The sequence below is a fragment of the Drosophila sechellia genome, chromosome 4, assembly GCF_004382195.2.
Source record: "Drosophila sechellia strain sech25 chromosome 4, ASM438219v1, whole genome shotgun sequence".
Taxonomy (NCBI): domain Eukaryota; kingdom Metazoa; phylum Arthropoda; class Insecta; order Diptera; family Drosophilidae; genus Drosophila; species Drosophila sechellia.
In genome coordinates this window covers 1,153,768-1,181,180 of record NC_045953.1, presented here as the reverse complement: position 1 = coordinate 1,181,180, position 27,413 = coordinate 1,153,768, and the positions used below count along the sequence as shown (strand labels likewise).

Below are 27,413 nucleotides of genomic sequence, written 5' to 3'. Positions count from 1 at the left end.
CGGAGTCTGAAGGCGGAGGAGTAGGCTAGAACGTCCGACAGTTGGTGAACTAGAACGCGCGTTCAAGGAGTCAGTGAGTCAGAGCGTGCGGAGAAGTTAGTGAAGGAAGAGCAACCTGTGGAGGTGTCGTTCAGCAAGAGGCCCGCAGGACACGGAAGGACGAGCAGTGCAAGTGGAAAGTGAGCATGGACCTGGCGTGTTTGAAAGGGTCAGACGATACACCCTGCCCCATAACATCCTAATCCTATTCGAGCCGGCACGTGGTCCGTTGTCAGGAGCAACGCGATCACCGGAGGAGTCAGCCGTGAAAACCTTACAATTAAGCGACTTCAATCAGAACCTCTGTCTTTTCCTTGGTCGGACAATCACAAATCATAAATTTGGTTGGACGAATATTCACAAACTCTCTGAGCTAGCCGTTGCAACTCGTAGCGAGCAGAAATAAGAAAAACAGTTCGTTACAGCGTATCAGTTGCCTTTGCACAATTTCCTGGTCCGTTTTGTCATTATGTGGCCAGACCAGAGTGATATACGTTTTTATTTTATAAAATCAGATGTCTTTAAATTTCAAATAGCCCATTTCTTTAAAATAAATAATCTTTTTTATGCTGAAGTCCCCCTGCAGAAGTTTAAAAGTGGGATAAGCACTAGTCATTTTATTCAAATTTTGGTAGTATATATTAAGCCGAACAAAATTAATATATTCAATATTTAAGGAATCTTTTACTTATTTTATACATAAAACATTTGTCAATGTTAATACACACAATTATCACAACTCCTTATTTGAATAGGAAGGCGCTCTGAAATTATACCTGATGATTAAGATTAATGGTAAAATGGTGTAATTTTTGACCATTTTTATTGCGTTTTTTTTTTTTCAAATCATATGAGCTGAAAATAACAAATCTTATCAAAAGATCCACAATAACTTAAAAACTTAAAATTTCTTTTCTCTCATCGGTATATTTTGTTTGTGCCTATGTAGTTCTTGGAAGTAAGTGTTGATACATATATTTGTTTCGTCACAGTCTAACAGTTTCCATTTACTAAAACTAAGGTAACAAATTTAATATGGTGATTGGTTATACCGTTTATACATAGATAGCGTTAAGTCGATTTTATCATAATACATTTGTAAACGTAATGTTCAGTGAATCAATAGTATGAATTGAAATAAACGGTCTACACATATAACAGCGCATGTTATTTTAAGTTCACTGAGTTTGACAAACTGTAAAGGATATGACCTTTTAAGCCTTGTAGAATTTAACATAATTCCTCCAAAAAATTATATCGAATTTTCACAACTTGATCATTTATAACTCAATATCCAATGTGTCAGATGCAAGAACCATTGTTTCGCTATTGTTGTCATCTACCAAAGCGGATAGGGAGTCATGTACCATGACTGCGGACATATCAACTGAATTATGTTGATCTTCGTCTACTGTGCCAAGTGACCTATGGGAAGATGAGAGAAGTGGATCATCGCAATGCTCAAGCCTACTAAACTCTGAGTTCTGAGCCGAATCAGACAAACTACGAATTTCTCGTATACCCGTGTGGTGAGAATGATTTGGATAGCCATCACGCGATGGCAATTGGTGTTGAATATAGCACGAAGTACTGCAACTAATACCGCAACAGTCACCTGATGCTAAACTTGATTTGCCTCTAAAAAGGCTTTCATCAGCCTCCGAAAAATTCTTTGGTTCAAAACTTGCACTATTCAATTGTTTTGAACTCGGTGATTGTGGCGCGGATTCCATGTGACTATGCGAGGACAACATCGGATCGCCGCTTTGGACTGCATACTTGCAATCATCCATAAACTCGTCAATCTGATTCATTCTTATATTTCCATCGACACCATCAATAACTTGTATCTTTATAAGTGAATCATTATATTAGTAAATAATATTTTCTTGCTTATGAGGGCTTACTTTTTTTTCAACAGGTTTGTCAAATAGTGATCGACGACTCCGAGAAGCAGTAGGCGACAGGCTAAAACTTTTAAGATAAGGTTGAGTAGGCGCTGATAGTGATGTTAAGTGGTTTTCTGATAACGTAATTCCATGGGACTTGGCCTGCATTTCCAATTCCTTAAGCAAAAAAAAAAAACTTTAGTTACAGAATACAATTTAAGCGATTAAAGTGTACTTTTATTCGAGACATGAGCTTTCTATTTTGTAACTCTACTTGACGTTGACGTAACTCATTTTGTCTTAAGCGAGTCACTTCATGTTTCAAGCATTTAATGTAGTCAACAGAGGACTTCAATATTGTCCCCTTATTTGGACGAATATCTCGAACCACTTCGTAAAAAGCATCACTGCCCTTTGGCAAAAGGGTACCAAGCTCTTTTATTCTGTCATTTATATTAAAGCGTCGCCTTCGCTCAACTGAAATGAACAATACTAGTATTAAGATGTTTTGTAAAGATTATTGTATAAAATTACTCATATTGTGGTTGTCTTTCTTTTGCCTGTCCTTGGCTAGGGCATTCATTTCAGCATCAGTTAAATTTTGAGGTTCCTGTTTAATTGAAAGCTCAGAGTTGAAGTTTTTATCAAAGTTAAAAGAGTCATTTTGTAAAATATCATCAAAGATGTCATCTGGCTGAAAGAAATATAATGTTAATTTTCAAATAAATCTATATCAAAAATTGAAAGTCAAAAAGGTACTTATATTTATAAATGACTATTTATGTAAAGAAAAGTGTAAGATACAAAATACAAATAAAGCACAAATACAATATTCATTGATTAAATAGCGACCTTTATCGTTAACAAACCCACATAAATATGGATAATTTAATTGGTTCTATTTAATACTAGTTAGTTTTTGTTAATCTGTGTTTACTTACATCGCTGTCGAATGATGGTAGCTGTAAATTTAAATAAATTGATAAACTAATTATTAATATTAAAATAAAATATGATCTTGAAATTGGCAGATTAGCTTGAAGTATATAAATAAAATTGTTCCGGTGTTTTTTTTTTCAGTTCGGCATCTTTGATGTCAGCTGACATTGGTCTATTACATCTATATTATGTATATACAGTTTGGTTTGGCAATTCATGACGACTGGGTTAACAGCTGAGCAGCGATATCAAATACTTTTACTCTTCGAGTAACGTGTAAACAAATCTGCTTATAACCTCTTTATCAATTTCAAAACATAAAACTCCTTAAAAAAACACCTTTTACATACATATTTTAAAGATGTTTTTTATCGATATATATAAAAACATTTCAAGAATTAAAATTTTGATACAATTATAACATAATTCTTAACGTTTTTTAATACGTATATATTTTTTTGAAAGTCTATTTTTTCAAAAGAATTTTTGAGACTTGACCGCTACGCTGATGAAGTCATCATTTTCTTACAAAACGTTTGTTTTCATTACTGATTTTTTATTATTGTTTCAAATTTTTTAGCAATAGACAATTTTGTACTCACCTCAGAGACACTCGTTGCAACCGAACTTACGCTCGGCGAAATAGGAGCTGAGGTAGACTGTAACGAACTTGATGTACTGGAAATTCGAATTGAATTAACAATCCCTGAAGAAGAACGCGTTGAGCTTAGGCTTGAATTAGCTTTAATAAGTCCCAACTGGGCGGTTCTATGTGCATTTTCTGGTTCCCCAGAACCATGATTATTAGGTCCTAATATAGTTGGCTCAATTGGATTTATGTCATCACATCGTACAAAACTACCACCGAATGGGGAAATTGGCATTGCGTCATCGGAAGGCATAATTCTTTTAGCACTCACAGCCGAATCGCATCCAAATCGGTTTGTACGCTCCAATGGGTCGCAAATATCTTTCTGTAAAGATGAATTTTGAAGATTTACCGTTGACACCGAATTATTTGCTAATTTTATCTGCAGTTTAAAATGGTATCCTAATATGAATTTATTTTGTGACCAATCAATTTTAAGGACTTACTTCGCTGGTATGACTGCCCCATATAGACGGCTTAAAGGATTCACTGAGATATTGTCTCACTTGATTCTTTTGCTTTTGGATAACGTGATACCTTGTGGGGTTTTCAAGCACTGTACTGACCTGTAATTTATTTTCGTTAAAATTTTATATTTCTGTTCCAGGATATATATACCTGCAGCACTTGGGGCGGCACATCTACTCCTATACTTTGAAGAGGAACTTTAAGCTTGGCTCCACTTGACGATTCAATTAAATTGTCCATTTGCACTAACTGAGACATTTGTTCTAAACTGGATGACCCGCTGCCACAAGCACTGGTACTACCGCTGTCAATGAATTCCGATTCCATGAGCCCCTGCCCACTGCCAAACAATAGGTGCATTTTTGGGTCCATAGCAGTGTCTAGAGTCTGTTGTTGTATCATCATTTGTTGCTGTTGTTCCCGTTGTAGCTGCAGTTTTAGTTGTGTTCGTGAAGTGGGAGTAGCAGTTTTAAATGTAGGTCTGTTTAAATAATAATAAAGATAATACATTTTAAAGCATATTGCAAAATGTACATATAAATGTATAACCTTAACAAAAAATTAATTTTATATACCTACCCACCCGGAAGTGGAGGTAAGCCCACTATGCGCGGCTCTGCAGTTTCAGCAATATCACCCAAATCTACAATACTCGGATCCATTTCAAGAATCATTTCTAAGTCTTTGTCAATACCAACTGTTACACGAATATTTGTCATACAAAGTGGCACACAATCACAATCAGATGATCGCAGAACTTGTGAAGGACACGCTTTATCTATGTTATCGGTAAAAGATGTCGTAGGAGGTTCTTCCCCGACTTCAATATCCATGGAACTGCAGATATTTGGTCCATTGACTAAATCGTGACTTTCGTTGTGCGACATTTGTAACGTCTGTACGCGCTTAAGGAAATCTTGAAATCCCAGAGCACGCATTTCTGTAATCGGCAAAAGCGTTTCTTTTTTCTCCATTTCAACTTTTGTTGAATTTTTTTTTCTCATGGTTGAAACTTTGTCCGTCTTTTTTCCGTCTACTGAGCTTGATATATTCTGTTTGCTCCAGTAAGAAAACATTATATTTAACAGTCGGTAAACTATTTAGAGTATTTTAAAGACCTTAATCTTGTATATAGCTAGCAAATGTGATAGAATGGTCTTTTGTACGCATGCTAACTCAAAATAATACTAATATATGATGTCACATCTGTAGGGTAATACAGTATTGGCATACTTATGCTCGCTCTCTGAAGAATGTTCAGAAATCAAATATAGATATATTTTTTATACAGTTTAAGAGAAAATTAGTACTCTTCATTTCATTCAAAACAAAAGGATTATGTATTCCAAATGTATTACAATTTATTGTAATACATTTAATACATTGTATTATGTATTACAAAATTATTTTAAATATTATTATATATTTAAAGTTTCAGTTCTTATATATAGCTGTTATATAAATATTTATTGTTGTCAGTTGTTATATATATTTATATAATAAAATTAAAAAGACATGTTCCTATCATTGAATAGAAAACCACCTTGAAAGCATAAACTTATTTTTTGCACATACATATGTTTATACCTGCTGTGTATACGGTATATATTAAAGTAAACATCAAGATTCGTTTGCATATCGACAAATTTGTTGTCGAATATAATTTCTATTATATATTATATAATATATATTACAAATTATTATATTATATATTATATATTATATATTATATATTATATATTATTTATTATATATTATATATTATATATTATATATTATATATTATATATTATATATTATATATTATATATTATATATTATATATTATATATTATATATTATATATTATATATTATATATTATATATTATATATTATATATTATATATTATATATTATATATTATATATTATATATTATATATTATATATTATATATTATGTATTATATATTATATATTATATATTATATATTATATATTTTACAATATATAAATATATTTAATATATTTATATATATATAATATATATTTAATATATTTATATATATATAATATATATATATAAATATATGATGTATATTGTATATCATGTATAATATAAAATGTATAATGTATAAGGTATAATGTATAAGGTATAATGTATAATGTATAATGTATAGTGTATAATGTATAATTTATTTATATTTTTTTATTTATATATATTATCTTATTATTATTATTTATTTATTTATTATTATTTTTATTACATTTATAATTTATAATATATGATTATAAGTATCATTTATTATATTAATATTATATATTATATATTATAATTTATATTAATTGTATGTTATAATATGATATTTGGATTCATAATAAAAGGAATGTCATACGAATTTTTTTATCGAAACTGATCCGATTTCCTTAGTATGTATGTACATATTTGAAATTGCAACTCTCTTTAGTTAAGAGAGTTTTGTACCAATTAAACTTCTTTTATAACACCTTTTAAAAGCCTGTCGGTTTCATACGTATGGTTGTACTTACATTTATTACATCAAAACTTGATGTACACATAACTACATTTTTTCAAGCATAACTTGATATTCAATCAGTAAATTTATGTATGTTCCTGTTGTCATATACTTGTCATGTTTTATTTGATTTTATAGACATATAACGTACACATGTTGTATGTTTGCTTGATAAGATTATACTATAGCGCTAATCATACTTCAAATATAAAGCTTGTGCGCAGATGCGTACATACATATATTCATATGAAAAGGATGTACGTTTGATTATACGTATGTATTTCAGTGTACATTCATATCTATACGTACATATACTGATCATGAAAATAAATATTAGCATTAGCTCAGGCATTGACAACGCTGACTGTAGATTAATGTGCAATATATTTACATTGCAAACTACTTACATTTCATTATGCCGTAAACAGCGTGATGATGATTTCAATTCATAGAACTCCATATTCTCAGTAACATTTGGTAAGAAATCCATATTTTCGTTATCATTCAACAAGCTTATATTTAGATCAAACTCCATATCAAAGCCCAAATCAATTCCAGATTCCGTCATATTTGCGATTAAATAACGATTCAAGTACTAATTTTTTATACTTTAGAAATTGCATACATCCAACTAACAATAAACATAGAACAATTTTTATTTTTTACTAATTCTGAAGTTCACATAAATTCGCCTCATAGCAGTTACAGATTCGGACCTACTAATGAATACCTAAAGTTTCATAACACGGCTAGAGCTTTTAATAGTGGTGAGAATATGCCAGTAAGTGATCGCACATATTTCGTGATTTTAAAAGAGCATAGAAAACTGACAGTATCTCATTAAAATTCTACGATATAATTATCTTGCATTTTATGATCAATAACATATCTTAGCGAAGTAAAGTAAAGTAATCAAAACACATTCAATGTACGACAACAATTGACTTGACAATTTAACTAATTAAATGCAATTTGCATAATTATCTTATTATTACGGAAAGAAATCAAGTTATTTAAAGCGACTTTTTAAACAAGAGTGGTAACGTTTTTAAGTACATTTTTACTTGTCTCCTTATTAAGATTTTCTTTTTCATTTTCCTTTTTGTTTGGACAAAATCTTTCGATTTCGTGTTTAGGTACTCAGGTTTTCGCAACTCTTCTGATATCGGAATGCTTCATAAATAGTAAACAGCTGTTTTAGCTTTTTTTAGAGCGTCCAAAATTTCACAATTTTTTTTATATTTTAAAAGTATTTTTAACTTCCTGTTTCGTTTCACCAACAACATGGAAACATTCACGATAGCTTGTGGCGACGTACTTATGACCTCTCGCCAAATCGAAAATTTTTGTTGCCGACGGCAAAATATTGTTTTTCGATTCCGAGGTGCGGTCAGAAATCAATTTTGTATAAAATATCTATGTATCAGAATGATCTTGTGGGGTGATGTGTAATATACAAAGTACTACTTGATATAAACATAGGCATTTACTTTTCATTTCGACCAAACAAAAGTGCCCGTTTTACAAATCGAAAGATTCTTACAAATTCGAAAGCCGGAGCCCCGATTTTTCGATTTCAAAATTCTTACGAATTATGTTTTTAGAAGACCAAAAGCGCATTTTCGAATATGAAGACAAATTTTTCGATTTTAAATCGAAATCGTAAAATTCTTTCTAATTCGAATACTGGAGCATGCCCGAATTTTTATTTTATTATTTTAATTCTGTCCGGGTGTTAATTTGGCAGCTTAAAATATAAACATTTATAGCAGAGAATTTCGATGGACGCACATTTCTGCTAAACTTTAAATTAGTCTTCATATTCGAAAATGCGCTTTTGCTCTTCTAAAAATAACTCCTAAGAAAAACTTTTACATTTAATATACAAGGCAGTTAGTCTAATAGTTTGATCTAAGTGGTTTTTATTATTAATGCATGCTTGTAATAAGAGATTAAAAGATATTTAACTCTGTGAAGACCCGTTTAGAAACATTGGGGAGGCACGCGGTACCGGCTTTCTTCTGTGTAAAACCTTTTAAATCTCATTATTGTGGTATATATACTTTAAGAGTTAAAGTATAAAATTGTGATATCAGAATAACTTTTAAGTGGAAACAGCGTTTCATATACCGATATAAAAATCAATGAATACATGTCTGAATTTATCGATAAGGCATTTCATTTTATAAATTTATGTAAACTACAAATTTGTCCGTTCAAAAGCGTGCGAGTCACTGTAAAATATAATAAGCATAAGTAAACTAAATATATTATGAACTCTTGGTTTTTTTAACTTTCATTAAAATGTAATACCAAAGTTCTGTTTAATGTAAATTGGTAAACAATTTACATGCAACTCTATACATTGTATTAATCAATTTTGCGCTATATGTGTAAATAGATATATATGCATGTATTATTAAAATAATTTGGTTTTTTTAGTGGCTCATCAGCTTTAACTTTAATTTTGCTTAATTTGTTTAGTAATGTTAAACTATATTTTTTAGTCATTTTTGCCACTTAAAATATGGAAAAAAAGATCTCATCGACATCCCAGCCCCGGATTTTAAAAAAGAAGCACTTCAGGGTTAAGCATCAAAAGGTTAAATTATTTAGAGCCAATGAACCAATTTTAAGTGTGTTCATGTGGGGAATAAATCACACTGTATGTAACAAATAATTAACCAAAAAAGCAAAGATAAGCTAATTTTAAATATTTCCAGATTAATGAATTAAGTCACGTAAATATACCTGTAATGCTTTTGCCGGACGATTTTCGTGCTTATTCTAAAATTAAGGTGGATAATCATCTATTTAATAAGTAAGTAACCAAACAAATATATATTTGATATTCTCAATTGTTGTCGGTCTCTTCCTGTTATTATAACCACTACAGAGAAAACATGCCGTCACATTTCAAAGTCAAGGAATATTGCCCCCTTGTGTTTCGAAATTTACGTGAAAGATTTGGTGTTGATGATGTCGACTATCGCGAGTCCTTAACTCGATCCCAACCTATTCAAATTGATTCGTCTGGAAAATCAGGAGCGCAATTTTATCAGAGTTATGATAAATTTTTTATAATAAAAAGTTTGACATCGGAAGAAATTGAACGAATGCACGCATTTTTAAAGCAATACCATCCGGTGAGTAATGTATGTTTTAATTGATTAAAATATCCCTTATTATAATTTTTAGTACGTTGTGGAAAGACACGGAAAAACGCTTTTACCGCAATACTTGGGAATGTATCGTATCACTGTAGAAAGTGTGCAATATTACTTCGTTGTCATGAGGAATGTTTTCAGCTCCCACTTGACAATACACAAGTATGAAATATGTTGAAAGTTACACTGCTTATATGTATAGTATAACCTTTATTTATTTGATAGAAAGTTTGATTTAAAAGGTAGCACCGTTGATCGGGAAGCATCAGAAAAGGAACTTGAAAAAAATTTGCCGACTTTAAAGGACAATGATTTTATAAAACAAAAAGTTAAATTAGACATTGGAAAGGAAGCTAAGGACAAACTAATGGACACGCTGAGCAACGATGTGGATGTAAGCGAACATTTTTCTTTTATTTGTATACCAATTGTTTTTATCAGAATTTAAACAAGAATGCAAGTTTCCCGACTATCAGATACCCGTTACTCAGCTAGACCAAAAGTGATCGAAAATTTCCAGCATTTTTCAGGAATATCGGTAGGAAATTGGTGAAATTTTTATGCTCTAAGGTGTGGGCGATAGAAATTGGCAAAAAAAAAAAAAAAATTAATTCATATCTTAAAACTGTGGGCGGGACAGTTTTGGTCGGATGGTGTGGGCTTGGCAGATGTCTTTGGTTTTGCTCTACGAGTAATGGGTATAAAATAGGCAAAAATCTATAGGATAAACTCTTATATTAACGACAAAGATGGGTGGAGAAAAATGTGAATAGATTGGACAAAGAAGTTCGACATGCATAGTTTTATAACAATAATATATGTGTAAATATAGTTATATGTGTATATATAGTTTCCCAGTTTTGGGCAGCTTATGAGTGTTAGAGTAGCAAGATTTAGATTTAGAAGCTGCGTCTATGCCTCTGGAATCTTCATGTCTAATCTGAATTCTTTAGATTTAATAGTTTAATAGGCGTTCAAAAGGATGGACGTTTGTTTATTTGGCTATTGATCCTGATTAGGAATATATATACATTATAAGGTCGGAAACTCTTCCTTTTACCGGTTATATACTTTCCAACGAATATAGTATACCCATTTACTCTGCGAGTAACAGGTATAATACCTTACAAAAGGGAACGTTATAGTTCGTCAACTATAAATACCCGTTACTCAACTTACTAGGATTGCGAATAAGATTTTCAAAATTTTTCGGCATACAGATAGAAATTGGCAAAAAAAAAATAAAAATAAGTTAGGGGGCTTTAAAAGGAAAGTGTCCAAAAAGTTTTTGGTATGGAAGATGGAAATATCGAAACAGTTTTCAAAAGTATGGGAGAGACCGTTTTTGTTTGTGGGGGGTAAAAGGTTGTATGACAAATCGAAAAAAAATGTACAGAACTATTACAAAAAGGAAAATTTTCAAAAAAACATTTTTAAAGTGTGCGCGTGACAGTTTTCGGCGGCTAGTGGGCGTGGCAACATAGGATAACCAACTTGCACTGCGCATGTCTCTGAAATGTTCATCTTTTAATCTCAATATGGCGTTAAATCTAATTAATAAAAAAAACTCATACGAAGTGGTACTCGAAAACCATTTAATCTGCAGAAATTGATCTAAAAACCTTGAAATAACCAGTAAATATAATTATGTCTTGCAAGACTTAATAATTTATTTATTTATAAATGTAAATTACCAATACTTTTTGATATCATATGTTATATATTATATTTATTATAGCTTCTAACAAAGTTGCACATTATGGATTACTCTTTGTTGGTCGGCGTGCATGACTGTGTTCGTGCAGAGGAGGAAGCTTTGCAGGGAGATAATATACTAACTGTTGGTCGCAGTGAGAACAGCGAAAGCGAGGAATGCGATAGCGGGGAACGGTAAATAAAAATTATTTTATTTAAGCCTTAAATACACTCGCTTCTTGTTAAAGCTGGACGTATAACACTCCTCCTGATTCTCCAAGAGGTGCACAGTATAAAGAAGTCGTTTATGAAGTTGACATATATGACATTCCAAGTATTGAAGGTAAATTTAGTTTAAAAGTTTTGTACTCATTAGCCCTGATAACTTAACAATCAACATGCAACTTACATATATTTTTATATTGTTCGTTTTTATATATTTTGAAGTTTTTGAGAGTGATGCTTACGTGTTTTCGACGTAAAAAAGGAAATACTGAAAAAAATAATTTAAACAAAATTTACATTGAAGCTTTTATCCAAAATATTTGGACAAACAATATATGGTGTTTTTCCATTTTATGCATGAATAAATAAGTACCGGGGAGTACCGATTTCTGAATAGGATGCTCTAACTTCCTCTTTTGATTCGGCACTTAATCTCGTAGCTTCAACAAAACTTGGGAATACCTCTTTTACTGCCAAACATCATACAAATTCTGTTGCATCAATCGTCAACCATCATGACTATTTCGATTGATTTTATGTGTTTCGTGCATTGCGCACTTACAAAGATAACAATATCCTTAAGCAACATATGTGGTAAAGTTACATAAAGTTTTATTTAAATAATTTATTAAATAATAAATAGCCCAATAACATACATTTTTGTAAAATTAAAATTAAGTATTTGCCAATTAAAAACTTGCGAGAGTTCATCCGCCATTCAGACAACAGCCTAAAATTCAATTTTTCGATGTTGTAGAGCACATAGAAATTACTTTGTCTAAATTAAACCTTGGGCTCTGCATCTCTGATAAATAGATAATAATGTTGAGAATTGTATGTTGCATTTATATTTGTACTTACACAAAAAGTTTGTGTATCGAGTAATAGTCCCTCCTCAAAAGTGTTTCAGAGATGGTTGGTTCCATAACAATTTTAAGTCATCGCTTTATTATTTCTTCTTGTTTTCATTTGATCAATTAAGATTAAACAGAAAACTTATATTTTACTCTCTAGAAGTCCGTTTTTAAAATAACTACTTGTTCTTTTACATACAATGCAGGTAAACCATTTTTTTATAGAACCCTATTAATAAATTTAAATTGCAAACCTTTCAGTTGTTAACTAATGAGATTTTTATGACCGGTTTCTTAGTGCACATTTTTCTTTTTGGCCCAATCACTATTACAGTTTTGCCACTACTCGGATGACCGGTATTAAAATTAGAGAATTAACATATATTTTGAACTGTATTGCAGAAAAACGCGAAATTTACTTTATTGCTATTATTGACGTTCTTACACAATATGGAGTTAAAAAACAGGTATTTAAATTAATACTTTAAAAAAATGTTTTAATTTTACCAGCATATTTTAGGCAGCCAAAGCAGCAAAAACCGTTAAATATGGTAGTAATGTTGACGGTATATCAACCTGTGACCCTGAACAATATGCCAAACGATTCTTGGACTTTATGGATAAAGCTATAGAATAAAGTATTATACTCATTATGTATTTGCCACATTCAAAATGTCAAAAATGTATTTATCTAAGACATAAAATATAAGATATTATTTTGAAGCTTCCAGATGATAAACTTTTTGTGAATGCCAATATATTGCCTTAAATATCCTTTTGAGTGATAATTCGAAATTAGTGGACCATCACGATGTTACTAGAATAAATTGGTGAGTCGGGTTAGGAAAATTATTGTAATGCACTTACAACAAAACGTTTTATTTGAGTTTTTGATGTGTTCTCCATAGCAGTTTCCGATTTTTTCATATTTTCAAAGCGTTCACGTATTCTGAAATGAAAGGACAATTACCTTGCAAATTAGTCAAGATACATAAGTAAGTTTGATCTTACGTTTTGGCACTTTCAATAGATTCGTTTGAAATAAGCTGTGAATATACATCAACGCGACCTTCCTTTATTTCTTGTTCTATTTCGTTTTTTTGCCATTTTTCAAATTTCGCTCTTAATTGCTTAGCTCGTGCAACACTTTGCGCCTAAAAAACGATAAGTATGTGTATTTAATATACTTTGTAATTACTTCTGGTAACTTAAAGCTATAAAACATTTAAGACTCTTTAGGTGTCATTGGGAGTACAGGACTTTATTACTCTGTCTAAGATTACCGAACTACACTTATGTATGCTATGTAATAGATTTAGCGAGAAGCATTATTCGTCGAAGACTTTTCCTACATGTAGGAATTACATAGTAATAACATGTAATTACAATATAACATGGAATTTATGTTTGAAAAACTTTGACCATAAGCCGCCTTAAAATAAAAAATGTATGGCCGTTGGGCGTGCGTGGACGTTTTTGACATATTGATATACACATGAGAGCAAAATAATAAAACATACCGGAAGCGGCTTGTGGGCATGGCCAAATTTTGGGAACATGGGTCAAAAATTTCATAATCTTTCTGGGATATCGATAGATATTGGTGAATAAAATGAGAAAATAATTTTAAAAAAATAATCCAAAAGTGTGCGCGTGGCAGTTTTGGGCGGGGCAAAAAGTGTTTTGGTAAATCGATAGAAACTTACCAGACTAAAAAATTATGAAAAAATGTCCAAACATTTTTTAAAAATTTGGGTGTTAGAGTGGGCGTGGCAACATGGGTCAACAAACTTGCACTGTTTCTATCTAGAATCTAGAATCTGTATGCTTAATCTTAACCTTCTAGTTTTTATAGTTCCTGAGATCTCGACGTTCATGCCGACTGGCAGACAGACGGACGGACAGTGCCAGATCGAGTCGGCCATTGATCCTGATCACGAATATATATACTTTTATGGTCGGGAAATCTATATATAAGGTACGATTGAAATTTATTTAAAAAAAAAACTTGAATAACGCCTGTTTCAATTAGATAAATAAGCTTTTTCATTTATTCAAGTTTAAGAATATCTTACCTCGAGAAAAGCCTTATCGTTGTAACAAGAGTTAGAAGGGACAATTTCAGACTGCATTTCGTCGTTTTCACTATTTTGTTCGTAGTCACTTTGGCTTTCCTCCTCAGTATCTGATCTGATAACTTGATGTGAAATTTCAGGTGGTGGAGTAAAACACTTCATTGGCTTTGGTGTTTTTTCTTTGTGTTCATCACTCATTTTTTTTTCCTCCATTTCGCGAAACTTATTTAAAATAGTGGACGTTGTTTTTGTTTTCTGCAAAACGTTATCATTGAATAAAGTCGTGTTAATTTGTTGATTCGTATCGGAGTCTGGGGGTGGAAACATTACAACGCCCTCGCGCGGCGGTGTCATGCGGAATATCCCTTTTTTATTTTCGGCCGGAGAATATGTTTCGAAGAATTTAAACTTTCTTGACAACTCTTCGGTGGCGGCCTTAACTTCTTCTGGCTTTGAGTCGGATTTGACAATGTCAACATCGCTATTCTGTATTTTAAAAGTCATGAAAATAAAAACGTGCTAACTTTTGATTTATAGACTCACCTCCTGCACTTTTTGATTATGTAACTGATATTTTGTATTGGGGAGGGTATATTTTACATGATTGCTTAAACTCGAAATTATATTTGCATCTAGTTCCATAAAGATGTTTCTTGATGCTTTGCTTATTCCTGTATTATTAAAAAAGCTTAGGTATATTTAGCAAAGTTATTATTATTTTATGATATACTTTACTTATAACAGGTTCGTAAAAAAACACAAACTACAAAAAAAATAGTAAAAATACATTGTGTGCAGTTTTTCATACGTGCCTTTTTTTTGCAATTAACTGTGCTGTTTTACGACGGCTGTTATAGTATACCCTTACCAGACTCGAATACATCCGCATCCGCATGAATACCACAACTTACTTCGCTTGATAGTATCTTACTATCTTTATAAACTTCACCGTTCTCAAATCGGTTCTTTATTTCCTGAGTGGGCTTAATAGCACAAATATCTGGGGTTTTTCCAACTGATGTAACGGCCTGTTCTGATTCAGCAACAGCTAATTTATACATTTCTTTTATTTTTGCTTGTTTACCCAGGAACAATCGAGAGCGTATGTTTTGTATTTCTTGTTTTCTTTCCTCGCGGCGCCCTTCCTTTGCTATTAGGTCACCTTGCTCAAACTTAGATCTTATATCGTTCATCGCTTCCCCCAAGCCTACAGGGGTTTCTCTTTCGATCTCCTTTTTTAAGCACATAAAATTCGTGTTGCTTTCGTCATCACTATAATTATTGTCACTGTTGTTGTTATCGTCTAATTTGGTTAGTTCTGCATTAGGTATCCCTAGCTTATGAAGCTTAGTTAGTGTTGACTGTATTGACTTGCTATGCATAATAGCAATATCTTGACGTTCTCGTAAATTATTGTTATGTTCTTTATAGCCATTTTCGAAAACTTTACATTTTGAGCGCAGATTAAGTTCTTGGAGCTCGTCAAGGCCAAGACTTGGTTTATCGGATGCTAAAATAGTTAATAATTATATTTGATTATAAATTCATTCTTACCATAAATGTATGTTAAATAAAATGAATAAATTGTTGATTAGTACATTTTCCACATTTCATGAACCCAATATAAAAAAAAGTTTACAACCTAATCTTGCGGAAACGACGAATGATACGTGTTATTGACTTAACCTTCTCGCCCCCATTGCTGGGTATATTATAGTCTTTCATTCTCTTCCAGTTAAAATGGGGAAAACAATTCAGATAGCCAAAGCAATCGAATTTTTTGTGTTGACTAAATCGTAAGTAAAACTATATACAATTTTTTTTGCGCTGGTCTAACACGCAGACTGAAGGGCGCTGTTGTATCGTACGGATCGATTCGCAAGAAAATTTTGTAAAGAAATATGAAAAAGATGAAACTTTAAAAAACACCAGTATATTGTAGTTAATGTTTTTAGATGTGACACTAATAAAAATAATAATAACTGATATTCTTAAAATAAACTGTTGCAGAATTATTCTTACCTTTAGCAACATCCGGCGGTAATTTAATTGGCTGATTCTCTCGTATTATGAGTTCGGGTTTTCGTGGGGCAAATTCTTCGTAAACTACTTTCGGCGCGAAGATTAATTTAAAGTGCATAGAGCAATATAGACTTCCATCATGAACATTGTAGCCATCAAATCTGTGGGTTATTACCATATTTCAACGTGTAACATACTTTTCAATGAGTCTGATTGAATTCATCGATTATTACTAAGTGTATTATTATTGGTTCAACAATATATATATATATATATATATTATATATATTATATATAATATAGTCGTATATATATAGCCGTATAATATAATATATATATATATATTCTTTTCGGTACTCACTTAAGGTGTTTGCCGCAGTCCTTGCAACGTAAGCACGTTTTATGAAAAATAGTTGTTGCTGTCTTCAATCTAAGAATGACTTCCTCCATTTTGTATACGGGTTTCTTGCATTGGTGGCAGTTTTCAACCTTCTCAGGTGTTGTAGACTGATAAAATTAAAAAATTACATTTTCAAGCAGCTACTAAAATTGATATAAATTCAAAAATCTACCACCTTTTGTTATTTTGTAAATGTAATGCGTTAACTTTATGATACTTAGCTTACTCGAAAAAGTGATTGAGCTTTTTTAGAATCTCGTGAACGTACATGAATAACATTACGTTTTTGTAGATCATCGAATTTTGTAAAACTTTTTTTCTAGAAAATAAAAGAATTGTAATTTAACCAATATAAATTGGTTGGAATGTATGATCCACTTTGTTACAATGAGTTAGATATCTTTCCATCACAATATACCCAGTAATACCATAGAGGCTATTTTATCTAAATACTCAGGTTAAAAGAGCGCGAGGGAGATTATTATATGAAATAAGATAGGGTACTGTTTAAGAGATTGTAAACTATGGCCACAAAGCGGCAGTTACTTTTATTGCTCACGACTTTTTGTGGTCACTGCCCAAGGTAAATTCTTAATTTATAAAAAAAAGTTTAACATTATGGATGTTCATGGCATATTGGAAAAAGCGCTATAGACGAGTTCCCCGCGTGATCCTGACAATCGGATACCCATTAAACAGCGAGAGAATTTTCAACATATTTTGACTTATCGAGAAAACACGTTTTGCAAAAGTGGGGGCCTTGCAGGTTTAGCCGGATAGTGGTCGTTAGAGAGGGCGTGGCAATATTTAGAAACTAACTTGCGCTGCGGCTATATCTCTGGAATCTTTCTGTTACACCTCAACTGTCTAACTTTTATAGTTCCTCAGATCTAGACGTGCATACGGACGGCCTTGGTCAGATGGAACCGGCTATTGATCCCGATCAAGAATATATATATACTTTACATGGCGTGGTGATATTCTGAAACCAACTTGTTCTGAACAAGTGTCACAAGACTTTTTAATAAATTAAAATTTATTAATAAATATTTTTCCTGCATACACATATCTTAAAACTAGTGAAATCCACAAATCTTACCATATTTATATTTTGGTTATCATATGCATTTGTTTTTGTTTTCTTAGATTTGCTTTTTTTTGAGGGTAATTCATTTCCGGAAGATATTTTTGAACTATTTGGGCTCAGAGTGTCCATGTTATTTTAATCGGCTCCTTGGTAAATTTTAAAGTGCTGACTGCAATATGATAGCTTTGCTGAAATAAAATTTTAATTATTTTACTTGATAGATAGAGAAACTATCCAAGGGTCACCTACGGAAATAACTTTATAGCGCAATAGAATTTGCTATGCGTTTGAAATGGATATATGTATATACTACATTATGCATGTATGCAACAAAGCTACTATATTTAATAGTGCACATGAGCCCATACATATCTATTTAATTTGATCGGCTTCGTGGTTAAAGTTTGGATTGATTATAGCATTACTGAAACAAGAGATCTGACAAAAATACCTTTTTAAGTGGTAAAGGTCGGAAGGGTCGATTGCAAGCTCAACGTGCAAAACCTCTTAATAGTATTCCAGTAATATTGATTGTATGTTTCGGACAGGTTTTTAAAATATAAAAATTAAAAAAAACACATTTTTTAATAATTCTTGATTTGTTGTATTTAGAAAAAAATTCCGCTTGAATGTATGTATGTATAAACGTCGCGATCTCACGAAATATACAAGCTAGAATGTTGATATTAAGCATTCAGATTTTGGATACATAGACACAGCTTAAGTTTATTTCTAAGCTCACACACATTTTTGTAATTTTTATGTTAGTCTTGTAAATTTCTTTAAATTTGTAAAAGTTTTAATGAATAATATAGCACTTTATTAGCAAAGAAAAAAATAAAAAGGAAAAATACTAAAACATTTTGTGGACGTTTTGTCTCTGCCGGTCTGCTGAACGGTATATTAAAATTCTAAAATAGTTTGCTAAACTGGTTGATATAAGAAAATTTAATTTAGATTAAAAATTCATACTATTAAAAATCGATTGCTTGACAGCGGTTCGAAAATGAAAACTCGTACCTTTTGTAAAAATTTTTATTATTTAGAAGAACATGTCGCACTTAAAGAATATTATCTTTTGGGAAAAAAATACAATTTTATTTATGACACCTATTCCCGATCTCTATCTAGGATATTTATATAATTAGGAAGCTTTTCTACGAATACACACTCAACAAGTCTTCGGCATTGTATGATAAATATATATTTAAATGATGCACAAAATATTTGATTTTTAATTTATAATAATTTTTTTTACAAATGGTATTTACCTTGTTAAATTATTTTGGGTGTAACAAAGTTCAACAAATTAATAATGATAATATTAACTAATTGCTCGTACTAAAAGTTGCTAAACGTAGACTTTTCTGGATGATTAATCATTACCTATTAACGTTCGCAAGTTGAAGACCGACTGTTTTTTATGTATACTCGCGTTGTCAGATTGTGTGCATGTTGTAGATACAATGTTCAAAAATGAGTTTATTTTAAATGAGTAAAAGCTCTTTTTGAAATATATTTAAAGCTTTTAAGCATGTAAAATGCACATTTGGAATTGAGACCCGTATAAAACGAAATAAACCAACCTGCACGACATTCTATTTCTAATACAGATTTGCATAAAACACACCCAAAGCAAGAAAGAATGATATAGTCAGTTCCTCGACTATCAGATTCAGCTAGCAGGAGAGCGAGGAAGATGGAGTATATAAAAATAAAGACGAATAGGCTCGTTCCGAGTGCTCACTAAAGCGATCTCTCTTCTTTTAATTTGTAGGCGATTAAGTTAAAGAAAAATAATAAAGCTAGCTGGCTTCTATGACCGATGTTTCTATACTCTTAAATTATTTATATGTATATTTAAAAAACAAAGGATGAATATAATAACGTAAACGTAATGGCTCATTATAGTCGTTACTCTTAGAGTAAAAGGGTTATAACCTGATTGGTAACAGGAGGGTTGTGACAGGATCAATAGCCGAGTCGATCTGGGCCTGTCCGTCCGTCTGTCTGCCTGTCCGCATGAACGTCGATATGTCAGGAAATATAAGAGCTAGAAGGCTGAGATTAAGCATACAGATACTAGAAACAATGACGCAGCGCAATTTTGTTGACCCATTTTACTACGCACACTCATATTTTTATTAGTCTTGTAAATTTCTATCGATTTGCCAACAAACGGTCTGAAACGCCCACCAAACGCCCAACACTGTCACCCACCCTTTTGAAAAATTTGTGGTTTTTTTTCGTTTTGTTCGTCTTGCCAATTTCCATCGGTATACCAAAAACATTTTGGACACGACCACTCTTACGTCCACGAACCTACCAAAACTGTCACGCCCACTTTTGAATAATTTTTACTTTTTTTCTCATTTTATTCACCAGTATCTGTCGATATATTAGAAAAATTGTGGAACTTTGAGTTTGCAGTTCCACCAGATGAGTAACGGGTATCTGATAGTAGGGGAAGTCTACTGGAGAACTGCTTTTAACCGAGTCGGAAGGAGATGTCATCAAAGGTTTGGGTACATTTCCATAACCATAACCAAAGAACTAAATTTGAATTCGCAGAAGTTTGGACAATGTGGTTTAGGAATTTTTTCCCAAATTTGCTGAACCCTCGTGATATTGATAAATGGGAACTTCAAATATCTGAAAGTGGTCAACGGTACACTCTATTAATGGAATGTCCCTAATTAACAGCTTAAAAATTTATTGTAGATTCCTACAACATATTTAAAATTACATACATATATATTTAAACGTGTGGTTTCTATATTGCACCTAAAATCTGCATATCTGACTTGATTGCAAAACGTGAAGAAGTGATTACGTACTAAATATATATATATGTGTACAATCCCGAGGTAAAGCGTGGTATTTTGCTATTTTTAGAGTTTCTCTTTACATTAATATTTTTTTACGCGTTAGTCCCAAGTCCACACCTCCCGCGCAACCAACCGAAGTGTGCTGCCGAGTATAGTATGGCTCGATTTGCGAGAGGATAGATGCAATATAGGAAACAATAAAATACAAAGATACATATAAATAATAGTAAAATATATTTACATATGCGTTAAAAAAAACGATTAGAGATAATAGAATAAAGTTGGATTAACACAATGCCACTTACGGTGACGGTCAAAATTGACCTCTCTCCGCTCGCGTAAAATTAAGAGCGTAAAAATGTAATAATAGAATTTTCTTGCTTGTGTGCGTAAAACAATAACCGAGTTAGTCTGGCATAATCCGGTAATCGAATTTGTAAGAATTTTACGATTTCAATTTGAAATCGCAAAATTGCTGCTCCGGTTTTCGAGTTCGTAAGAATTTTTCTATTTGTTTGGCCGAAATGAAAAGTATATGCTTGTTTTATATCAAATCAGATCTTATTTAGCAAGGAAAAAAATAGCTTATTCAGTGGTCTATCGATTTTAACTCCGTATCACCACAAGATCATTCTACCACTTAGCTATTTCATAAGAAATGTATTTCTGACCCAACCTCATAATTCACAAACAAAATTTTGCCGTCGGCAACAAATATTTTCGATTTGGCAAGGAGTCGATAAGTACGTTGATAAAAGTTATCGCGAAGGTTGCCATACTGCTGGTAAAACGAAACAGGCACGTAAAAGTACTTATAAAAAATATAAAAGAATTCATTCATTAATTTAAAGAATGGCCAAAAGAGTTTTTTGGAAATAATTAAATTTAATTTAATTACTTAAATGGTCAAAGTTCAATAACAAAGTAATTGCAAACATCGGACTTAAAACTGTGAAAAAGCTGTCCGCTCATTGACTGGAAAACGGCTTAAACAGCTGTTTACTGCTTACGAAACATTCCGATAGCAACAATTTTGAGAAAAGCGGTGCCTGATTCCAGACAATAAGAACATTCCCCTTTCTTTTAACAGTTGCCTCTTTCAAATTTTTATCAGAACTTGATGTTCCAAATAAATATAATAAAATGTTAAAATTATATGCCAGTGTATGCAAACGGTATGTATGTACCGAGCGAGTAGCTTGCAGCAACTCAGTAACACTTGCACCTGCAATCCCATCCATACAAAAAGCGTTTCAACGCGTGTAAAATAAGAATTTAGTTTTTTACCTTTGAAAAATGTAAAACAAAAGTTTGCTGCTTTTTCATATAGTCTCATAAATTTAGAATTGTGTATACAAGTCGAGACAATGTTTTGTCTCCATACACCTTCAAATCGAATTAAATTGATCGGACATAGGTAAGTTTCCATTTACATTAGCTTTATAATATTGGGTTTCACTTTTGTAAAAAGTCAAATGTATTTCATTAAGCTGGGAAATCATCATTAACGATGGGAGGGATGGTTATAGCATGATTGCACTGGTTTTCTGAAATGAGGCTAATTCCACATTTTCGAAATGCATATGTGTAGCGATAAAACTAGTCAAACTAGCCCGTTTTATATTTTAGAAGCTAGTCGACGTGGAATCAAGATATATTTTGGGTTGTAAAAAATACTAAAGATTAGTATTTTGCAAAAACACAAGTATTTAGGCATCGAATACCCATGCCAAACAAGCAGAATAACCTTTTCAATATTTTGAGTCATTTGGTATCGGGTTTTACAAAAATTACTTGAATTATTTTGTTTTCCTTGGCTTTTAGTGAAACAATTTGACTATCATTATTTGGTGTTTAATTAATTTTTCGTATTATTTCAACCAGATTTTTTTACATCTTCACTGCATTTTCTTAGCGAACCGTTTGTTATATTTAATGTTGTATATTATGTTCCCTACTTAAATATGACAATTATTAATTCTGTGAGTGTACGTATCAATCATACGTGATATTTTATTAATGTCTTATATTACCTAAATATGGACTAATGGCAGTAAAAATGCTAATCTTTCAGATACATCAATTAGGCTCAGGGAATGCAACACTCAGGAAACCTACAAATCTTACCTAACACATGTGCCTGCAATTATGCTAGCATTTGAAATGCTTTAATACTAATTTTAAACTCATAAGTATATGGATTATAGTATTGTAAATATGGCATACGAACGTTTTGGAATTCTTCTTCAAAGTGAACAGTACGATGAAGATATAGGCAACACAAAAGTCAATCGGAAAATGAATGAACACGATATAAGTAAAGGTATGTTATGTCTATGTTTTTACATACATTTATGTATGAAAATCTAATTATAACAACAAAACACAGCCTGTTACGCTGTTAAATGAAGCATAAAACAGAAAAATATATACTTGTTTTACCCGTTGGTCGTAGAGTAGAAAGGTATACTATATTCATTGAAAAGTATGTTAAGGGTATCGACCACATATGTATATATCCTTAATTAAAGTTAAGATAAAGCATGCACCATGTGCATTGCACATTCTAGAGAAAATTACCACTTCTACTCCAACGCCCACAAACCTTTAAAAACTGTCACGTCCCCACTTTTGAAGTTTTAATATTGTGGATGTTAGCTTTTGTTTTTATTTTTGAACCGCCAGACTCACATTTTTAAACCAAGCTCTAATCGTTAATGCCTGCTTTTAAGCGCTTAGGAATCAAAGATACGAAGTATCATCAGATTGTTCAATGTTATGTTAGGTTAAGGTTTTTAGAAAATTGTGATTTCAGATTCAAAAGGAGGCAAGATGGGAAGACTTCCCTCAAAACACAGCGTTGACGGGGGTGAGGCTATTCATCTAAATACTCATCTCTCGTGAGTTACCTGTATTGGCACAGAAACCGGGTACCCATTATAAGCGTTAGTTTGAATGTGCCGTAGACGTTCAAGTTCAATGATGGTGTTGCTCACAGGCTCTTGCTAGGGTTCGATTTAAGAGTGAATATACCAGTTCCGTTATGTACGGATGCAGGCCTATCTCCGTCCGAATTTGCTTTTGAATTTATATAGATATTTGATTAAGAATTTTAATTTAAAGTATTTTTAATTAGTTATGCAAATATTTTATGTAGGGAATATAGTAGCTAATTTAGTTGGAAATTTATAACGTTATATAAGTATTCTTAAACTTGCAAAGTATCAGGCTTAAAGTAAAGGGATTTTCGAAAAACAATTGCAACCGAAGGAAGCGATCCCGACCCTTTAAAGTATATATATTTTTGATCCAGTCGAACTGGACATGTCTGGCAGTATGAATGTCGAGATCTCAGGAACTATATAAGCTAGAAAGTTGAGATTAAGCATGTTAATTTCAGAGAAAAATACGGCCAAGCCTGCTATGCCATATGCACTTATATGAATATGCACTTATGTGAAATATTTTCCCTGACCCTTTCATGACCCATTTATTTTACTTACTTTTGCAAAATGGAAATTGAGCACATTTACATCTTTTTTTTTGCTGTTCATTAGAATAGAAGTGTCTGATATTGTTTAACAAAAAGTAACGAAATTATCAATATATTGTAGAAAGTGAGTTTGATTAGGTTGACTTGCATATTTAAAAGGACAATGCAATAAACCAAATTAAAACATTATATTTAATGTGTAGAGTACAGGACTGCACCCGCGTAGAAAATTTGTTCTTAAGCTTAGAAGGAAAATCATTCTACATCTCATCGTAGTTATTTTTATTTTATTTTTTATAGAATTGTGAATAAGTTCATTTATTTTTATTAATGTATATTCATATGTATGTTTTGAATTTTTTTTCAACGATTTTTTTCATTCCTCAGGCAACCACTACGACTTAGACAGAAAAAATGCGTTTGATCGAATTATTCATTCAGAATCAAAAAAAAATGATAACGCAATTAAATACAACATTCATGGAAACGTACAATTAAAAGCGGCTGATGATATATTTTCTTCTAAATTGTAAGTATAATAAATAAGATTTATATAAATTAATAAAATGTTTTTATTTTTAGAAGAATGAACACGAATATTGGCTATGAAATGAATATCAACTGTTTTAAAAATATTGGATATGGCGAAAATCAAGAAACTTCGAAAGGTGTAACAAATAGTTTCTCAAACAATGATATTAATACAGAAGAGTCTGGTTCTGTCGATAAAAGTTCACCTTTCCTAAGCTTAGGTACAACCATACTTAATTCAAATGGCAAGTCAAGACGGTGGGAACAAAAGCTTGTTCATATTAAAACTATGGAGGGAGAGTTTAGTGTTACAATGTGGGCATCCGGGATATCCGACGATGAATACTCTGCTTCAGATCAAATCGTTGGGGCTTCGGATTTATTAAAAGGAAAGGAGGAATTTGACATTGATGGCTTTACGTCTCAACAAAATAAAGAATACCAGAAAATGGAGTCGAAATTTACAAATGCACATACCCTTGAAATACCTCATCCTATAAGCTCAGTTCAGATAATGGATCATTTAAGAAAGGAAAGGGGAAATTTGTCCCATGAAAATAATATTTCCGAAAGAATTTTATCCAAGACTACCTTAAGCTTTGAAGAGCCAATCTTGGTTTCGGATACTTCAAGTATTCAGTTGGTTAACGAAACTGCCGCAATGACAATTAATAATCACAGAATTTTAAGTAATCATACGGACAACACCGGTGATCTACATGCCTTGCCCAGCTCACTGCCAGTTCGTATTGGCTTGCATGAGGGGCAAGTAAATGATTGCTTATCAACAACATCACAATCAACTCTCCACAACACAGGTAAAAATGATATAATTTGCAAAATATCAAAATTATTATTTCCATTTAAATTTTATTAATAGACTCGACTGGATGTGGTGAAATGAATCTTTCGGAAGTTACGGTAGCTTATACAAATGATAAAAAAATAGCTTGCCCACATAAGGGCTGTAATAAGCACTTCAGAGACTCATCTGCGATGCGGAAACATTTGCACACTCACGGTCCTCGAGTCCATGTTTGTGCAGAATGTGGAAAAGCTTTCGTAGAAAGCTCAAAGCTTAAAAGACATCAGTTGGTTCACACCGGTGAAAAACCATTTCAGTGTACATTCGAGGGATGTGGAAAACGATTTTCTCTGGATTTTAACTTAAGGTACAGTAAGAAATTAAAACACATGTACTGGCTAATTTATCACGAATGTAACCAAAAAATGTTTCAACCAAGGAAGTAAAGAATAAATTTGGCAAACTCTTAGGGTAGTTTATGACTAGTATGAAGTACTGTACAAGCTGTCTACAATTACTTTCTGTTTTCTTCATTTGTTTAAAAACCACATTTTTTGAATTGATGCCACTATGTTGCCACTCACCCTCTAACGACCACAAAGATCCCAAAACTGCCACGCTCACACTTTTGAAAAATGTATTTTGTTTGTGTCTTGCCAATATATCAAAATATATATATTATACCTGTATACCAAAACACCTTGGTCACGCCTCTTTTAACGCCTCCAAGCTGCCACACTTTTAAACAATTTTCTAGTTTTCTCTCTCTTTTGAAATAAATAATTAATTATAATTTATTTGCAGAACACACGTAAGAATACATACTGGAGATAGACCATTTGTCTGTCCGTTTGATGCCTGTAGTAAAAAATTTGCTCAATCCACGAATTTAAAATCGCACATATTAACTCATGCAAAAGCAAAGTAAGTTTTGATATGAAATTTAGCTAAATTATTTTTAATTGGTTTCTTTTTAGGAGAAATACCAGCATTTCGGGGAAAAATGGTTGTTCAAACGCTGACTCAAACAGCCAGAATGAAGATACCTCTGCAAACTATGTTAAGGTTGAGCTACAGGATAGTGTTACAGAAAACCATGTACCGTTTGTGGTATATGCAGACTGAATGTGTATATCGACCAACATTTAGGTGTCCGTGTCTCGATTAAATTTGGAACGATTGCAAAAGTAATATTCGTTTCATTCTTTTAAAGACCTTTTAACAAATTCCAAAATTTTATAAAAATATATTTACTTTTTTTTAATTTTTACGTAAAAAAAAGAGTCGGTTATCATCTTTGATTTCGACCAAATTGATTGAGAACGAAAACCTGATTAATGTGGTCAAAATGATATTTATTACTAAAAATCAGATTGTAATTTAGTACACAGAAAATTATAAATTTGCCCTAACCTGTTCTTTAAAATCAATAATTATATGCCGATTTTTTTTTCTGTATGCTGTTTGCCAAGCAGGTTTATTTACATTTTGTAGTTCTATTTTTAGAAGTAAGCTCATGCAACAGTGAATAAAAGTACGTTAACAGCACATTTTACATTTTTGATTTTGCATCTGTAATTTTCCGTAATAAAGGGTATGGTGACAATTGACGTGATATTTAACAGTTTTATTAATAAAATGAATTGATAATAAATTAAATTGGTGAGTGTTAAAGATATTTAAGATGATTTTTTTGACTGAATAGGTTTGACTTCATTAATGTTCGAAACG

The 27,413-nt window shown here is 31.9% G+C and overlaps 4 protein-coding genes across 31 annotated transcripts; 2 read left to right on the top strand and 2 right to left on the bottom strand.

Moving 5' to 3' along the window:
- Positions 1-636: 636 nt before the first annotated feature.
- Positions 637-7,237, bottom strand: LOC6620121 (microphthalmia-associated transcription factor). 10 transcript variants are annotated; one of them, XM_032724077.1, is made up of 11 exons: positions 6,908-6,996; positions 6,810-6,814; positions 4,564-5,036; positions 4,135-4,465; positions 3,963-4,082; positions 3,470-3,898; positions 2,870-2,890; positions 2,463-2,622; positions 2,164-2,405; positions 1,947-2,105; positions 637-1,889 (listed from the first exon to the last, which is right to left on the bottom strand). In XM_032724077.1, exons 1-11 carry the CDS (start codon positions 6,912-6,914, stop codon positions 1,320-1,322), a joined length of 2,517 nt encoding a protein of 838 aa, XP_032579968.1. In that variant the 5' UTR covers positions 6,915-6,996; the 3' UTR covers positions 637-1,319. The 10 variants fall into 10 exon arrangements, 9 of the variants coding, with proteins under 9 accessions (XP_032579968.1, XP_032579964.1, XP_032579966.1 ...); XM_032724073.1 differs by lacking the exon at positions 6,810-6,814 and having other exon boundaries at positions 4,564-5,043; positions 6,908-7,231; XM_032724075.1 differs by lacking the exon at positions 6,810-6,814 and having other exon boundaries at positions 3,470-3,841; positions 4,564-5,043; positions 6,908-7,231.
- Positions 7,238-8,665: 1,428 nt separating this feature from the next.
- LOC6620120 (phosphatidylinositol 5-phosphate 4-kinase type-2 alpha) lies at positions 8,666-13,176 on the top strand. 7 transcript variants are annotated; one of them, XR_004362314.1, is made up of 10 exons: positions 8,666-8,756; positions 9,008-9,165; positions 9,224-9,321; positions 9,397-9,646; positions 9,699-9,829; positions 9,893-10,061; positions 11,406-11,557; positions 11,611-11,705; positions 11,810-12,908; positions 12,962-13,171. XR_004362314.1 is itself a non-coding variant. In XM_032724037.1 (10 exons), exons 2-10 carry the CDS (start codon positions 9,028-9,030, stop codon positions 13,071-13,073), a joined length of 1,206 nt encoding a protein of 401 aa, XP_032579928.1. In that variant the 5' UTR covers positions 8,666-8,756; positions 9,008-9,027; the 3' UTR covers positions 13,074-13,176. The 7 variants fall into 7 exon arrangements, 6 of the variants coding, with proteins under 6 accessions (XP_032579928.1, XP_002044332.1, XP_032579931.1 ...); XM_032724037.1 differs by having other exon boundaries at positions 12,844-12,908; positions 12,966-13,176; XM_002044296.2 differs by having other exon boundaries at positions 12,844-12,908; positions 12,962-13,176.
- Positions 13,076-20,554, bottom strand: LOC6620119. Of its 10 annotated transcripts, none has more exons than XM_032724022.1 (11): positions 19,412-19,508; positions 18,038-18,213; positions 17,165-17,257; positions 16,900-17,045; positions 16,539-16,699; positions 15,385-16,026; positions 15,060-15,187; positions 14,517-15,002; positions 13,453-13,595; positions 13,309-13,390; positions 13,076-13,258 (listed from the first exon to the last, which is right to left on the bottom strand). In XM_032724022.1, exons 2-11 carry the CDS (start codon positions 18,152-18,154, stop codon positions 13,256-13,258), a joined length of 2,001 nt encoding a protein of 666 aa, XP_032579913.1. In that variant the 5' UTR covers positions 18,155-18,213; positions 19,412-19,508; the 3' UTR covers positions 13,076-13,255. The 10 variants fall into 10 exon arrangements, with proteins under 10 accessions (XP_032579913.1, XP_032579915.1, XP_002044331.2 ...); XM_032724024.1 differs by having other exon boundaries at positions 18,038-18,208; positions 19,412-19,499; XM_002044295.2 differs by having other exon boundaries at positions 17,207-17,257; positions 19,297-19,436.
- Positions 20,555-22,641: 2,087 nt separating this feature from the next.
- Positions 22,642-27,237, top strand: LOC6620118 (polycomb protein PHO). 4 transcript variants are annotated; one of them, XM_032724032.1, is made up of 7 exons: positions 22,643-22,841; positions 22,928-23,176; positions 24,734-24,875; positions 24,932-25,695; positions 25,758-26,049; positions 26,487-26,606; positions 26,660-27,237. In XM_032724032.1, the coding sequence occupies exons 2-7, from the start codon at positions 23,050-23,052 to the stop codon at positions 26,805-26,807; spliced, it is 1,593 nt and encodes a 530-aa protein (XP_032579923.1). In that variant the 5' UTR covers positions 22,643-22,841; positions 22,928-23,049; the 3' UTR covers positions 26,808-27,237. The 4 variants fall into 4 exon arrangements, with proteins under 4 accessions (XP_032579924.1, XP_032579923.1, XP_032579922.1 ...); XM_032724031.1 differs by having other exon boundaries at positions 22,644-22,835; positions 24,929-25,695; XM_032724030.1 differs by having other exon boundaries at positions 22,644-22,841; positions 24,929-25,695.
- The last annotated feature ends 176 nt before the right edge of the window (positions 27,238-27,413 follow it).

Excerpts from the sequence above, each read along its gene's own strand:
- LOC6620121 (XM_032724073.1), bottom strand. The coding sequence starts at position 7,068 with ATGACGGAATCTGGAATTGATTTGGGCTTTGATATGGAGTTTGATCTA. Across the intron at positions 2,891-3,469 it reads TTGCAACGAGTGTCTCTGAG|CTACCATCATTCGACAGCGA; the intron begins GTGAGTACAAAA and ends TTAAATTTACAG. Across the intron at positions 2,406-2,462 it reads GAAAGACAACCACAATATGA|TTGAGCGAAGGCGACGCTTT; the intron begins GTAATTTTATAC and ends TGTTCATTTCAG.
- LOC6620120 (XM_002044296.2), top strand. The coding sequence starts at position 9,028 with ATGGAAAAAAAGATCTCATCGACATCCCAGCCCCGGATTTTAAAAAAG. Across the intron at positions 9,647-9,698 it reads TTTTAAAGCAATACCATCCG|TACGTTGTGGAAAGACACGG; the intron begins GTGAGTAATGTA and ends TATAATTTTTAG. Across the intron at positions 12,909-12,961 it reads AATATGGAGTTAAAAAACAG|GCAGCCAAAGCAGCAAAAAC; the intron begins GTATTTAAATTA and ends AGCATATTTTAG.
- LOC6620119 (XM_032724020.1), bottom strand. The coding sequence starts at position 20,539 with ATGACATCTCCTTCCGACTCGGTTAAAAGCAGTTCTCCAGTAGACTTC. Across the intron at positions 15,003-15,059 it reads ATAATCAAAAAGTGCAGGAG|AATAGCGATGTTGACATTGT; the intron begins GTGAGTCTATAA and ends TTTAAAATACAG. Across the intron at positions 13,391-13,452 it reads TCTATTGAAAGTGCCAAAAC|AATACGTGAACGCTTTGAAA; the intron begins GTAAGATCAAAC and ends CTTTCATTTCAG.
- LOC6620118 (XM_032724031.1), top strand. The coding sequence starts at position 23,050 with ATGGATTATAGTATTGTAAATATGGCATACGAACGTTTTGGAATTCTT. Across the intron at positions 25,696-25,757 it reads ATCAACTCTCCACAACACAG|ACTCGACTGGATGTGGTGAA; the intron begins GTAAAAATGATA and ends TTTTATTAATAG. Across the intron at positions 26,050-26,486 it reads TCTCTGGATTTTAACTTAAG|AACACACGTAAGAATACATA; the intron begins GTACAGTAAGAA and ends ATTTATTTGCAG.